General features: G+C 45.4%; 1 protein-coding gene across 16 annotated transcripts in view; it reads right to left on the bottom strand.

Moving 5' to 3' along the window:
- The window catches only part of KLHL3 (kelch like family member 3), a 257,212-nt gene that overhangs the window by 31,584 nt on the left and 211,387 nt on the right, over positions 1 to 14,241 (bottom strand). For all 16 annotated transcript variants that reach the window (XM_021084794.1, XM_013995148.2, XM_021084795.1 and 13 more), the window contains 2 exons: positions 6,430 to 6,546; positions 2,594 to 2,743 (listed from right to left, as the gene is read on the bottom strand). In XM_021084794.1, coding sequence (XP_020940453.1) covers positions 2,594 to 2,743; positions 6,430 to 6,546 — 267 coding nt within the window. The remainder of the gene's footprint in view (positions 1 to 2,593; positions 2,744 to 6,429; positions 6,547 to 14,241) is intronic.

Raw genomic sequence — 14,241 nt, forward strand, 5'->3', positions numbered from 1 at the left:
AATAAAAAAAAAAAAATCCAATGTAGGTCCATTTAAAAACGGAAAATAGAGTTACCATACGATTCCACTCCCAGGCATACATCCAGGAAAGATGAAAACTCTAATTCAAAAAGATACATGCACCCAAATGTTCACAGCAGCACTATTTACAATAGCCCAGACATGGAAGCAACTTAAATGTCCATGGCAAATGGATGGATTAAGAAGATGTGTCTATGTATACAGTGGATGTTCCTCGGCCGTAAGAAACAATGAAACAATGCCATTTCCAGCAACATGGATCAAGCTAGAGATTATCATGCTGAGTAAAGTAAGTCAGACAGAGAAAGACAAATCTCATATGATATCACTTATATGCGGAATCTAAAAAGTAATACAAATGATCTTATTTACAAAAGAGAAGGACTTACAGACCTAGAATACAAACAGGGCTACCAAAGGAGAAAGAGAAGGGAGGATAGATGAGGAGTTTGGAATTAACAGATACACACAACTATATAACAAACAGATCAACAACAGAGACCTACTGTATAGAGCACAGAGACCTATATTCAGTATCTTGTAACAACCTACAACTGAAAAGAATATAAAATACATATATCTAATCACTCTGCTGTATACCTGAATCTAAGACAACACTGTCAATCAGCTATTCTTCAATTAGAAAAAAACACATAGTCTATTAGAAAAACAAGCAAAAGACATAAACAGAGAATTCTCCCCCCAAAATTTAAATGCCAATAATACTATGGAACAAGATTAATCTTACTCACAATTAAAGAAATGCAAACCAAAACAAGATGCCATCTTTTACAGGGTATTTGACACAGAAATATTCAGATATTTTAAAAAAGGAATTTATTGCAAGGCCCATCAACAGAGGACAGTGAAATAAATAATGGTACATAAGAATAATTAAACATCATTCACCTATTACATTTAAATGCTGGCTTTACCCATACTGATAACATTGAAAGTAGTCTGTAGCATCTGGCTGAGTAGGAGATTAAAAAAAAAAAAGACTTCAATCTGTGTAGCAAGATTCCATTTATCTAAAAGTGTACATTTTGATCTATTTGTGAATAAGTGCACAAAGAAATGTCTGGAAGAAAATTCACCAAAGCGATAGCAGTGACTGTCCCTGTTGGAGGGATTTCAGGTGATTTTTACCTTATTTCAACATTGCAGTATCCTTTTAAAATAGTCTACAGTGAGCACATATTTCCATAATCAAAGAAAGCTAAGTTATTTTCATTTTGAAAACTATAAAGACAACTTGATGCAATATTCTAACAAAACAAAACACCAACATGCAATAAGGCAAATGGCCCGTCCGACTAAGGTGGCCCCTCCCAGCTGGCACCGGACGAGAGGTACCTACAACTCTCAGGTCCATAGAGGTGGAGCTAGATGCAGGATGGTAGGGTTCAGAGAACAGGTCTGCAGAGGGAGAAAAACTCAGTTCAAACCCTGGTGCCACCACAGTGACTGTGCTGACTTTGGGCACGTCCCTTCATCTCTGAGCCTCAGTCTCCTCCCTGCAGCACTAGGGTAACTACCTCTTCCTTCCATGTAATACTTGAGCTCACTGCTTGGCCATAACAAGTACTCAATAAGCGTCAGCGGCTTATATTATCTGGGACATCTGTAACCTTCGTTCACATCACAACCACTATATTCTCCATGATCTGGGGTCACAGACTAGAGCAGAGAGAAGGAGCAGCAAACCCTGGAGAATACAAGTATCTGGTCTTAAGCAACATACTTCTCCAGCCCCTCGAAACCCTTCCTGAAAGCAGCAGGCAGGCAGTAAGGGAAGGAGCAAGACAAGGCCAGGGCCTTACACGTGCCCGGGTGCTGCCTCCTCGTGCTGTGAGCCACCACGACTCCCTCCCTCCTCCACTCTTCCTCCTGGGTCGGCGGGAACCTTCCCCCAGACTTCATGTTAGGATCCTGGAAAGATGACTCGAATGCCAAGTCAGGAAGGCCTTCAGAGGTCATCTAGTGCAGCATCCTTCATTCTGCAGGAGAGGGACCCAAGGACCGGGGAGGGGGGCACTTGCAGGGAACCAGAGCAGCCAGCACCCAGCACAGACCCTCAAATCATGGCATCCCCTCCTGCGCTCACCCTTCCCTCCGCCAGCCACCCCCTCCCACGTTCTCTTCCTTCCGACTCCCTTCTCGCCCTTCATTACCTGTTGGGCTCCTTAAGGTCGCTTCTCTCCTCTGGCAGCCCTAACTGTGCTTTACGGTTCTGGAGTGAGGGGAGAAACCAGACCCAGGCTGTTCTGACTCAATGAACAGTCAAGAAAGAGGACTGCTGTGGCCACCACTAAGTCAAGAGTTATTCTGAGTTATTCTCAAACCTCCCTGGTGACACTGAAGGTTACCTTGAAACTCTTAGCAAAGGAAGACCCCGGAAGAGAGAGAGGCACCAGCAGATTCAGGGGGAACCAGCAGACTCCACGTCCTAGGCGGTAAATACAACCAAGATGCAGGGCAGCCCGGGGCAGGAGAGACTTGGAAATGGGAGTGGAAGGCCATTTCCCAGGTCACAGTCCCAGCTCTTGGCTGTGCCTGGGCGAGGGCTTACCTTGGGCAGGCTGACTGGAGTCCTAGGCTTGGTCCTTGGGTTTTTAATCAAGAGCCTCTGATCCAGAGGGAGCAGATGGTATTTCATGGCCTCGATGAGGAAGTCCTTACAGGTGTTGTTATTCTTTATCAAAGCTTCTTCTTCAACTGTCTAGAGGTAATAACCCATAGGTGATCCCGGAGCAGAGCTCGGCCCCGTTTCCCAAGCCGTCTCCCCAGGCTGCTCATTCCCACGCTCCCACACCGCATCGTCTTGGACCCCAAGACAAGGGTCCACAGAGTGACGGCTTAGTGCCCACCTCCTGCATCTCAAGAGCGCACTGGAATAAGTGAATAAGCTCTGGCATCAAGCCGACAGGGATACAAATCCAGCTCTACCATTTAACTCCCATGCTTCTCAGTTTCCTCATCTGTAAAATGGGCATATTAAAGTCTCCCATTACAGGTTTTGTTTGTTTACAGGCTTAAATGAGATTTTGCAAAACAAAGACAACTGGTTGTCCCAAAAGCTTCCTCCCACACACCTCGTGGTTTGAACATATTATAATGTTTAAGGCCACGGTCAGATAGGTCAGAGGGAGAGGAAAAGGAAGACGTGAGACCAACTGGCCAAACTTGAAGGAACTGGGTACAATAAGGTGAGCGTCAACGAGAATCCACATCTGTTTTCTCACAGCACAAGCCTCAGGGAGAAGTGGCCGGTGCCGAGCTCTCTAACGGAGCCCTGGCAGCAGAGCAGAAAGAATGTCCTGCACAAAAGTCCCACCTACTGACCTCCGCTTGGACTCATCTAAGCTGGGACCACAGCATCATTACGTCTGTTCTAGAGCGAAGGACTCGAGCAGGTGCTCAGCAAGGGTAAGCCTAAATATTTCATGAGCAAAGCGAAGGGGGAGGCACACTGGCCCTCTGACTCTCAAATCGCGGCCCTTGGGCACAGGTCACATTGCTCTGCGGCCTGTCCGTGGGGGGTGGTCTTCGGAGGCTACTTCATGCTTTCCCTACTGGAGTGTTTGGGAGCTGCTGGCAAAGGTCAGCTGCCTTCCGCAGCTGGCAGGGGTTGAACGTCTCCTGTTTGGGTAGCTCACTGCTGGTTCCTGGGAAGAAAATGATCAACAAGACAAAGGTTCTAACCCTGGGGCCCTCAGGTCCAGTCAGAAAATGAGCAGGGCCTGGAGTTCCCATCGTGGCGCAGTGGTTAACGAATCCGACTAGGAACCATGAGGTTGTGAGTTCGATCCCTGGCCTTGCTCCGTGGGTTAAGGATCCAGCATTGCCATGAGCTGTGGTGTAGGTCCAGACGCGGTTCTCGGATCCCGCGTTGCTGTGGCTCTGGCCCCTAGCCTGGGAATCTCCCTATGCCACGGGAGCGGCTCAAGAAAAGGCAAAAAGACAAAAAGAAAAGAAAATGAGCAGGGCCTCCCCACCTCCATTATGTCAGCCCTCAAGCTGTCAGGCACAGGCCAGGCCGAGCCTCTCCTAAGTCCCCACCTGAGCTAGGAATGATAATGCGGCTGGGGCCCTCACCTGCTGGACAGCACTGGCAGGAAAAGAATGAGGGAGACAGCACCTCCTCTGTCTCTAGGCACCTCCATCCCCAGAGACGATCCCCAGAGACATTCTGTTTTTCCTAGGTTTGGGGTTTTTTTTCCCATCCCACTGAGAACTGAGGCAAGTTGGAACAAATCATAAATGTTTAGGGCCAGTTAAAAAAAAATATAAAAGGGGAGAAGAGGATCTTTAAAAGCTTAGGAGGAAGGAGAAATGCACAAATAGCTGCTTCTCCCAAAGAACTCATTGAGCTTTGAATGAAAAGCTCCCCCGAGTTAGTACTTCATGGGGACAGAGCTTCAATTTAGGGCGATGAACAAGTTTTAGGAATGGATATGGTGATGGTTGTACAGCACAGTGAACGCAATTAATGCCGCTGAATGGTACACTTAAAAGAGTTAAAATGACCAGGTTTATGTTATATATACTTTATCACAATAATACATTTTTTAAACAAGATATATATAGCATGTTATACATTTGGCACAGTATTTTCAAATATTTAATAGAAGTCTAATAAATATTAGTTATAAAACCAAAAACAACCAAAAAGCCACCTCCCCCAGGCAGCAACGTTGGTCAAGTCCGCCCAAAGCTCTCCATTTCTCCTTCTCCACCACCAGCCGTACCCAGGGGTTATATAGCTTGAAGTTTAAGGGTTGAACAAGTGTTAATAAAACATCTTCTGAAAAGTTCCGAAAAGACCCCTTTAAAAAAAAAAATGTCCCCCTCAGCAGCTCTCATGCCCGTCACCTGCAGCCCCTCCCCCAGATCTAAACCGGGCCTTGCCCTGATAACCCCGGAACTGTTTCCCAAAGTCTTCATGAAGGGTCAGTTGTGGGCACCTGATGGAGGTTGCGAGTAGGGGTCTCTAAGGCCCCATTTAGCTTTCCCCGGCAGCCGAGTCCACAGGCCGCCTGCCTCCCTGTAGGAGCAGGACTGTGCTAGAGGCCAGGCATCCACCTCTACCTGCGGTCAGGCCCCACGCAGGGCAGTGGCAGGCTTGGCTCCAACAATGGGAGTCCAGGTGGCTTGGTCCCTCCACTGAAGGGCCTTTTCTACAGGAAGGCTATGCAGCCACCAGGTGGCGGTGGTACCGACCACAGTATTAAAGGTAGGGCCCATGCAACGGCTCCTGAGTCCATGTCCAGCTCCTGGGAAGAGGGCTGAGGGTCAGAGAACATTCCACCGACCCCCCAGGCCTGTGGTCAACAGCGTCACAAGCGGAGACCTTACAAGTGCTGAAGATCCTGCCTCCCGCTACTACCAAGAGCAGTGGTTGTGAAGACAGCGCTAATAGCACTCCGCGCTGGGTTGCAGGCCTTACATGGATTACGTCATTCTATCCCCAAACAATCCTGTAGGGACAGGGGCTATTTGCACCAGGTGTGAGGACTGAGGTTTGCCCTTTGCTTCAGACCTGCCGTTTCTCCCAGAGGCTTCTCCAGGACAGGTGAGGGCTGGTCTACTGCCTTGGTGTTGGTTAAGTTTCATCCTCTGTCTGCTTGGAAAACATGTAATGCCATTTATGGGACAAAGTGAGTCATATGATGGACCCAGAGTCATATCAGGGAAGATGGTGCTCTGGAGCCAGACAGACTTGAATTTGAATCCCAACTCTGCCACCTGCTAGCTAGTAACACAGATAAATCCAACCTCCATCAGCCTCAAGGCCCACATGTGAAGAAAGGAGGTTCTACCCTCTGCTCGTGGGACTGTGATGAGGATGGAAGGAGAAAATAGGTGGTGCCATGTTTGGCAGGACGTAGATGACAGACACCTGGGAGGGGCTGGTTTTTAACAGTCCTGAATTGGGCTCCAAGTCGCCTAACATGAGGTAAACAGGGGACAGAGAAACCTGGTGGAAAGGACCCTTCTTGCTGTGGTCCTCTATAACAAAAGCAGCTGGCTTCGACGGCCTGCGTGTGACGCCCAGCTCCACGCTGAACCCCTGAGCCGCACACTTACAACTCCCTCGGTCCCCACCACAACCCTGCTGGGCTCTGTTATGATTTCCCTGCTGTGGAAGACGAAACTGAGGCCTGAAGAGGTGAAAACTCAAAGCTAAGAAGAGGAGAGGAGGGACTAAACCTGTGTCACATTCTCAAATCTGTGCTCTGAAACCTATACCACCACACCTCACACTTAACCCGGTGGGCTGGGGCCCTCACGCCATACAAAAAGCCCATAAAACTCCTCACCACGCCACACAACCCGGGTTTCCCATGCTGCTCCTTGAGGCCCCGGGCGAGCAGGGAGGTGCTTGGTCCTTCACCCAGCACTCACCTGCACCAGGTAATCTCTCGGTAAGAGAGGGAGACGGACGTGTTCCATCAGCTTTGCCATGTGCTCTAAACGGGTTTCTTTCTCATAATTGATCCATGAAATCACAGCTTCAAATACCTGTAAGGAAAATCAACACAGGTAATTTGAGTGAAGAAACAGCTTTCAGACAACTTCTTCAACCTGAAAGAAGAAAAAGTTACAAGTCATCAACACAGGTCTTTAACCTAAGGTCCAAAATTTAAAATAAAACAAAAACACAAACTCTTTCTTTACTAGCTGGCATCAGAGTGAATTCATCTTCTCTCTCTCTCACACACACTCACACACTCACACACACACACACACGTATACTATGATAAACCTCCTGCCCCAAACACAGAGTCAACGAGGTTCATCACAAAATAAAAATCCATTCCAACAGTTATTACTCCAGGGTAGAAATACAGAGCAGTAACTCTGAACCAAATTTCATAAAGACTGCCCAGGAGGACCAGAAGCCCGGGGCAAAGTCATCCCCCCCCACACCATCTCCTTATCTATTTCGCTAAGTTTATTGAATGCAGAAGAAAAACAATAAAGACATCCTCTGCAAAAGCTGGCTGTAATGGCAAATGTGACACTGAATGACAGAGAATGGCAAATATTTCTCCTTTGGTTGAACCTCTCCTTTGAGGAGAGATTTCATTTCCATACAAATCAAAACGGGGCTTGGAACCAAAAAGGAGAATCTATAGTTTGGATATTCGCCTTACTCAAGGTAAAGTTCAAATTCAAAGTCTGCACCACTATATACATAGACACATAAAATACAAAGCTGCTAAGGATGCAAGGAAACCACCACTGTTCATGGAAACTTCACTAACATGGCTTTTGAAGAGGGGAGGAAAGAACTTGGCAATATCAATCAAAAATTTAAATGGTCATACTCTCTGACCTGGAAATACCACTTCTAGAGTTCTATTCTACAAAAATATTCACAACAGAGACGCAGGACAATGTGTTCCAAGATGTCTGCTGCAGCAGTTTTATAACAGGATGAGAAAGGATCTGAAGTCCACTAGTGGAGAAATTATTAAACTTGTATCAATACCATGGGATATTTTCAGCTGTTAAAAAGCAATCACAGCAGCTCCCTGGTGGCCTAGCAGTTAAGGACTTGCCATTGTCACATCTGTGGCTCGGGTTACTGTTGTGGTTTGGGTTCAATCCTGGCCCAGGAACTTCGGCATGACCGTGTGGCCAAAAGAAAACAAAACCAACAAAAACACTAACAACAACTAATAGCAAAACACTTCCTTCTGGCAGAATGCAAGAAAGTGCTCAAAGATGAAGGACACATACAGAGCAAGCTAGATGGAGCTTTTTCATTGCCAACATTTGGGACAATTTAAACATCAAAGAGAATAATGAAGAAACCAGATCAGTGTTACTTGGGAGGGGCCAAAGGAAATTTTTTCTGGTAACAGATACGTTCTGTATCTTGACAGGGCAGGAGTTACAGAGGCACATACATTTGTCAAAACTAATCAAATTTTACACTTAACATTTATACATTTCACTGTGTGTAGATCATATCTCAACTTAAACTATTCTTAGTTTTAAGTTAAACTTTATCTTTTTAAAGAAAAGGATAGTTATGAATCACGACCCAAAGAATAAAAAATGAATCCATAGTCCATAAGGATACTTTCAAAAGTGTGGGAAGGGCTTCTCTTGACAGAGAATGCCAGCTAATAAGAGAATTAGAAAAACATTTCGCAACCACCAATGTAATAAATGATTCGGGAAAAATCATGCACAGATGCTGAAAGCACTGGGTAAACAGCTGTTGGGGAACAAGACAGTCACTGGTTCTCAGCTGTCACCTGGCAGATTACTTATCAATTACATGGGGAGGGTGGGAGCCTCAAATGGGGAGATCTGACAGATACCACCTCTAACAAGTGGTCAAAGTTAGCACCCCCAATAAATAGGACAAATTCGCATGACATTCCTAAGGTGGTTTAGGGAGAGGGAAATAGCATCTCCAATGCAGTATTCTTCTTAGAATGTTCCATCTGAATCTTACAGCAAGGAAATAATCAGACAAGTCCATGTTTGGAACACTCTACAACACAGGTGTCCTGGCTTCTTTAAAACTGTTAGCATTAGGAAAGACACCAAAAAGTTAAACTGAAAAGAAAAAAAGGCTGGGAGACAATTCTAGATTAAGGGGATTTAGAGACATGAGAACTAAATGTGAGGCATGATCCTTGTTTGAATCATGAATTAAAAAGAAGCAGCCCTAAAAGGCTTTTCTGAGACTGTTAGGAAGCTCAAATGCTGACTATATATTAGATAACATTCCTGGATCAGGGTTATATTTCTTTGGTGCAGTAATGATTTTATGGCTTAGACAAGAGAATTTCCTTGTTCTTAGCAGGTACAAGCTCAAATATTTAAGGGTGAAGCGTCATGACATCTGCAATTTACTGTCAAATGGCTCAGCAAAATAAAAGATTAAATACGTAGAGAGAACAAGAGAGAAGGCAAGGGAAGCCAAACCTTGGTAACGGATGGCGGATCCAGGTAAAGGGGTAGGAGTGCACATTCCTTCAAACACACTATCGGTTTGATATTTTTCACGATAGAAAGTGGAGGAGAGAACAAAAGAAATCCTAAGGGAAAAGCTAAATCCTAGAACGAAATTTATAATTTCAAAATTCACAAGCTGAAATGAAAACTCTATCTGCCAGGGTGGGTAAAGGCCTCCAATTTTTCTTATATTTTTGTGTGTACTGATATTGTTAATGATGCTTTGGTCCTATTTCCTAAACATATGCTTAAGTCGGGCTGGGCACACTTCAATCAGAAAGGAATCCATCAGAGAGCAAACGGATGAGAGGAGAAATGAATGGGACAGAAGGGAAGGTGCAATATGTGTGTGTGGTTTGCTCCCTTTTCTGTATGAAATAACCTATATACAAGTAAGCGCAAAGACAACCCTCCTTGTGTAATCCATTTTCTAAAATTATTAACTTTCATAGAGCTGTAGCTCTTACCCTCAAAGCATTATTTTGTGAATAATTGTGTGTTTCTTCAATTAGTCCTTCAGACGCATGAGAACAGTTGCCTGGTCTTATTTGCGGGTATCCAATACACACTCAATTATGTTTTAATAAATGAATGGACAAATGAGCTCAGAATAAGCATGTAAGCAGGCTGGAGTGGAGGCCAGGACTGGGGAAGTGAAGGCTGGAATCTTGGGGGTGTGGGAGATGGCAGAGCCAGGCCACAGACCAAAGGATGCTGGAGAAGTCCGGCTGTGCTCGGCGAGCTGGGCAGCCACGGCTCTGTTCTGCCTTGCACTGTGGTTACCCACACTTCCTTCTGCTCCCTTTATTGGACTATAACTCTCGCGGGGTGAGAAGTGTACCAGCTGTGTGTCTGCACCTCCTGCCACCAAGCACAATGCCAGGCACAGAGCAGTTGGCTGGCTGAGAAAGCTTTCCTGAAGAATGAACTGCAAGGCCTTGAGGAGGTGGGATTTACTAATCACGCCTTTCCCACTCGACCAGCTTCGTCTTTGTTATAAAAGCTGCAAAGCAGGCTGAGCCTAATGAAGTCGATATTTAACCTTATCTTTATTTTTGGCTTGACTTGTTCAACGGGTTCTGCTCAGCTGCACTGTTTACCTGCTCAGCTGTGAAAGCCACAGCACTGAGCAGCAACGGTGACCTTCTCAGCAGCAAGAGAAGGCCGCCTATTTTTTTCACTTAGACTTCATGTTTAGAGAATAAGCAAATAAACTTCCAAGCAGCCTCTGTGCCTAAAATCATGCCTAACGGCCCCCGGCATCAAAGGACTGGCCAAGAAAAAGGGGCAACAAGTAGCAGCAGTAGCAGCTGGGGCTCCCCCATGCCAGGCCCAGCACCACATCTCCAGAGACACTGTCACCCAGGATGCTCCTGAGAGCCAGAAAGCAGACACTCTTGCCCCTTACAGAGTGACTCGTCCCAGTCCCGAGCCAGAAATCAGCAGGGCGGGGGCGGGGGTCCACACAAAGCCATCGCCAGTGCTCAGGCTCTTACCCAGAACTCTCAGAGGCTATTCAGCTGGCAAACCTCGGCCTACAGGCCACATGCACCTGTTTCTGAAAATAAAATTTTACTGGAACACAGCCAAATCATCTATGACTCCTTTTGTATTACAAAAGCAGAGTTGAGGGAGTTCCCATCATGGTGCAGTGGTTAACGAATCCGACTAGGAACTATGGGGTTGCGGGTTTCCTGTCCTTGCTCAGTGGGTTAATGATCAGGCGTTGCCGTGAGCTGCGGTGTAGGTTGCAGATGCGGCTCAGATCCTGCGTTGCTGTGGCTCTGGTGTAGGCTGGTGGCTACAGCTCCGATTAGACCCCTAGCCTGGGAACCTCCATATGCCATGGAAGCGGCCCAAGAAAAAGCAAAAGACAAAAAAAAAAAAAAAAGAATTGAATTGAGATTCCGTGGCCCACAAAACCTACAGTATTTACTATTTGGCCCTTTAAGGGAAAACTGTGTCAACCCCTGGTCTATAAAATCTGAGCAGAGACCCTGTGGCTTCGATCATGGGATAGAGTGATGTGTACTTGGATGAAAATTCTTATCATGGGCCCCATGATGAAATAATCAGCTGCCCGCAAGGCACACTTAGGGTTTCACTTTTAGACAAAAAAACAGTATCATTTCCTCACTGCTCATGTTCCAGAACCAATTTCTCGAGTGCTACAGGCTGCCATGTGGAAAGGAGAGGGAGAAAATCGGATTTCATGGTCCTCAGCTCACACCTCCAACATAAGCGTGAGCCTGGGCCAGAGAACACCACATGAACCCAGTCCTTCCGTGCCACCCCCTAGTTACAGAGGCAGCCAAGCCAGACTACTGCACACTGAGGAAAGGCGGCCGGGGGGAGAGCCTGGGGCACTCACCCTGCTTTCAAAATGTGTTCAGAGAATCAAGAGGGGGAATCAGGTTAAAATAGTTACGGCGGTGACATGGCAAGGAAAACAGTTCAGTTCAGGGTAATTCTCAGCACAACAAGAGAGGGAAAATAAGCCATTTTTGAGAACATCAGGGGAAAGAAAACCTAGGCTCTTGCACAGACAGATCTGTACTCAAGATTCGAGGGAGGATTAACTTCAGCAATAACACAGGCACAGTGCTAGGCACTTTACATACATGAATCTCATTTAATCCAGCCAAACCTCTGTGAGGGAGGCGGCACTACTCCCATTTGACGGATGAGGGTTAGCAACTGATCCAAGATCACTCTGCCAGGAGCAGTGGATCTGAGATGTGAACTCACCTCTCTTTTCAAAATCTCAAGGTTGACAGTATGCAATATTGCATCTCGAGGCACAATTAGCTGAAAAGCCTGGGCAGGCGGTTGAGCTGGGATAGCCAGAATCCTAACTGCCCCCTCCATCCCTCCTAGGACATCACCTGCCCCCGCCCCGCCGCCGCAGTACGTTTTTCCTTCCCAGAGACTGAGCCAATAGCATTTGCAAATTCCACGCCACAATTTTAATCTAGAGGATGGCGCTTTCTTTCTTCATTCCTTCATTCGTCCATGCATTCATTGCTATCGAAGGACAGTTGACTTACAAAATTACATTACTTTTAGGTACACAACACAAGCGATTCACTATGTGTATAGATTATACTCCATACCGAGTTATAAATATTGACTCTATTACCTATGCTGCACAACATATCCTCCTAACATTTATTTTATATCCCCCGACACTTATTTTATTTATATTTATTTTAAGTTTGTGCCTCTTAATCCCCTTCACCTATTCACTCCTCTCCCCACTCCTCTCCCTTCTGGTAACCACGAGTGTGTTCTCGGTATCTGTGAGTCTACTTCTGTTTTGCTATGTTTGTTTTATTTTCAGATTCCAAAAGTCAGTTGCTTTAAACGATACTCTAGTAACTAGCAACTTCGCTATCTTCCTTCTCGTATGTGTGCTGGCGTGAGAGTATGTTAGTAAAGACTATACGTGGTTTTTTCTCCAGTAATTATATAATCATTGCGCAGCTCCTCTTTAGGCAGGCATCCTTCAGAACATTTCAAGTAGGGTAGTTCAGATGTGGAAAAAAATCAAAAACAATTTCTCTTTAAATTTCATACAACAAGGAGTTACCATTGTGGCTCAGTGGTTAACGAACCCAACTAGGATCCATGAGGACGAGGGTTCAATCCCTGGCCTCGCTCAGTGGGTTAAGGATCCGGTGTTGCTGTGAGCTAGGTGTAGGTCACAGATGCAGCTCAGATTCTGCATTGCTGTGGCTGTGATGTAGCCTGGCAGCTGTAGCTCTGATTCAACCCCTAGCCTGGGAACTTCCATATGCTGTAGGTGCAGCCCTGAAAAGACAAAAGACAGAAAAAAATTCATACAACATATGGAATCTCACTTGTAACTGGTAGAGATAAATTTGGAAAAAAATCAGAAATTTTCTCCATAACTCTCTTGAAAGTGAATCCTTATGAACTACCTTTGATAATTTTGCCATGTAAAATTGAAATAAAAATACAGCTGAAACATGCTACCTAGAGAGTGAAGAGGACAGCACTTCTAATGTCTCACACACACAAACACACACACACACAGAGAAATATTACTCGGCCATAGAGAAAGAGTGAAGTCTTGCCATTTGTAACAAAGAACATGAATGGATCTAAAGGGTGCTATGCTTAGTGAAATGAGTCAGAGAAAGACAAATACCGTGTCATCTCAATATGTGGAATCTTAAAAAATGAAACAAATGAACAAACAAGTCAAAATAAAAACAGACACACAGATAAAGAGAATAAACAGATGGTTTCCAGAGGGGAAGAGGGAGGCAATGGGTGAAACAGGTGAAGGAAATGAAGAGGTATAAACTTCTGGTTATAGAATAAGTCACGGTATAAACTTCTGGTTATAGAATAAGTACGTCACGGTATAAACTTCTGGTTATAGAATAAGTAAGTCACGGTATAAACTTCTGGTTATAGAATAAGTAAGTCACGGTATAAACTTCTGGTTATAGAATAAGTACGTCACGGTATAAACTTCTGGTTATAGAGTAAGTAGTCACGGTATAAACTTCTGGTTATAGAATAAGTACATCACGGTATAAACTTCTGGTTATAGAGTAAGTAAGTCATGGGGATGTAAATATACTGTATGAGGAACAGTCAATAACACCGCAATAACTCTGTCTGGGGACTGAGGGTTACTAGTCTCGTCATGGTGACCATCGCATAACGTATTTAAATGTTGAATCACTGTGTTGATGCCTGGAGCAAGCATAAGATTATACATCAACTACATTTCTTTTCTTTTTATGGCCACAGCTGCAGCACATAGAAGTTCCTGGGCTAGGGGTTGAATGGGAGCTGCAGCTGCCGGCCTATGCCACAGCCACGCGACCTCGAAACACTGGATCTGAGCCACTGCAGCCTGCGGCAACACCAGGTCCTTAACCCACTGAGCCACAGCGGGAACTCCCACATCAACTATAGTTCAACAAAAAATTTTCTAAAATTTAGTACAATCAGATTATTTGGAAAGAAAAAAGACAACACAGCATTTCCAGACATAAGACTGGTCCTGTCAGATTTCCGTCACTTCGCAAACCAAACCTTCACAAGAATTACAGCACCCATCCTCCCGCCTCACCGTCACCCACAGCATGTGGTGGCTGGAGCTGGAGCTCATCATCATCTGTGCTTCTTCCCAACTCAGCGGTTAGCGGCAATAGCCAGCTAGTCTGAAAACAGTCCTGGTGGAAATACTTACACCATGGA

The sequence above is a fragment of the Sus scrofa genome, chromosome 2, assembly GCF_000003025.6.
Source record: "Sus scrofa isolate TJ Tabasco breed Duroc chromosome 2, Sscrofa11.1, whole genome shotgun sequence".
In the NCBI taxonomy this organism is placed as follows: Eukaryota; Metazoa; Chordata; class Mammalia; order Artiodactyla; family Suidae; genus Sus; species Sus scrofa.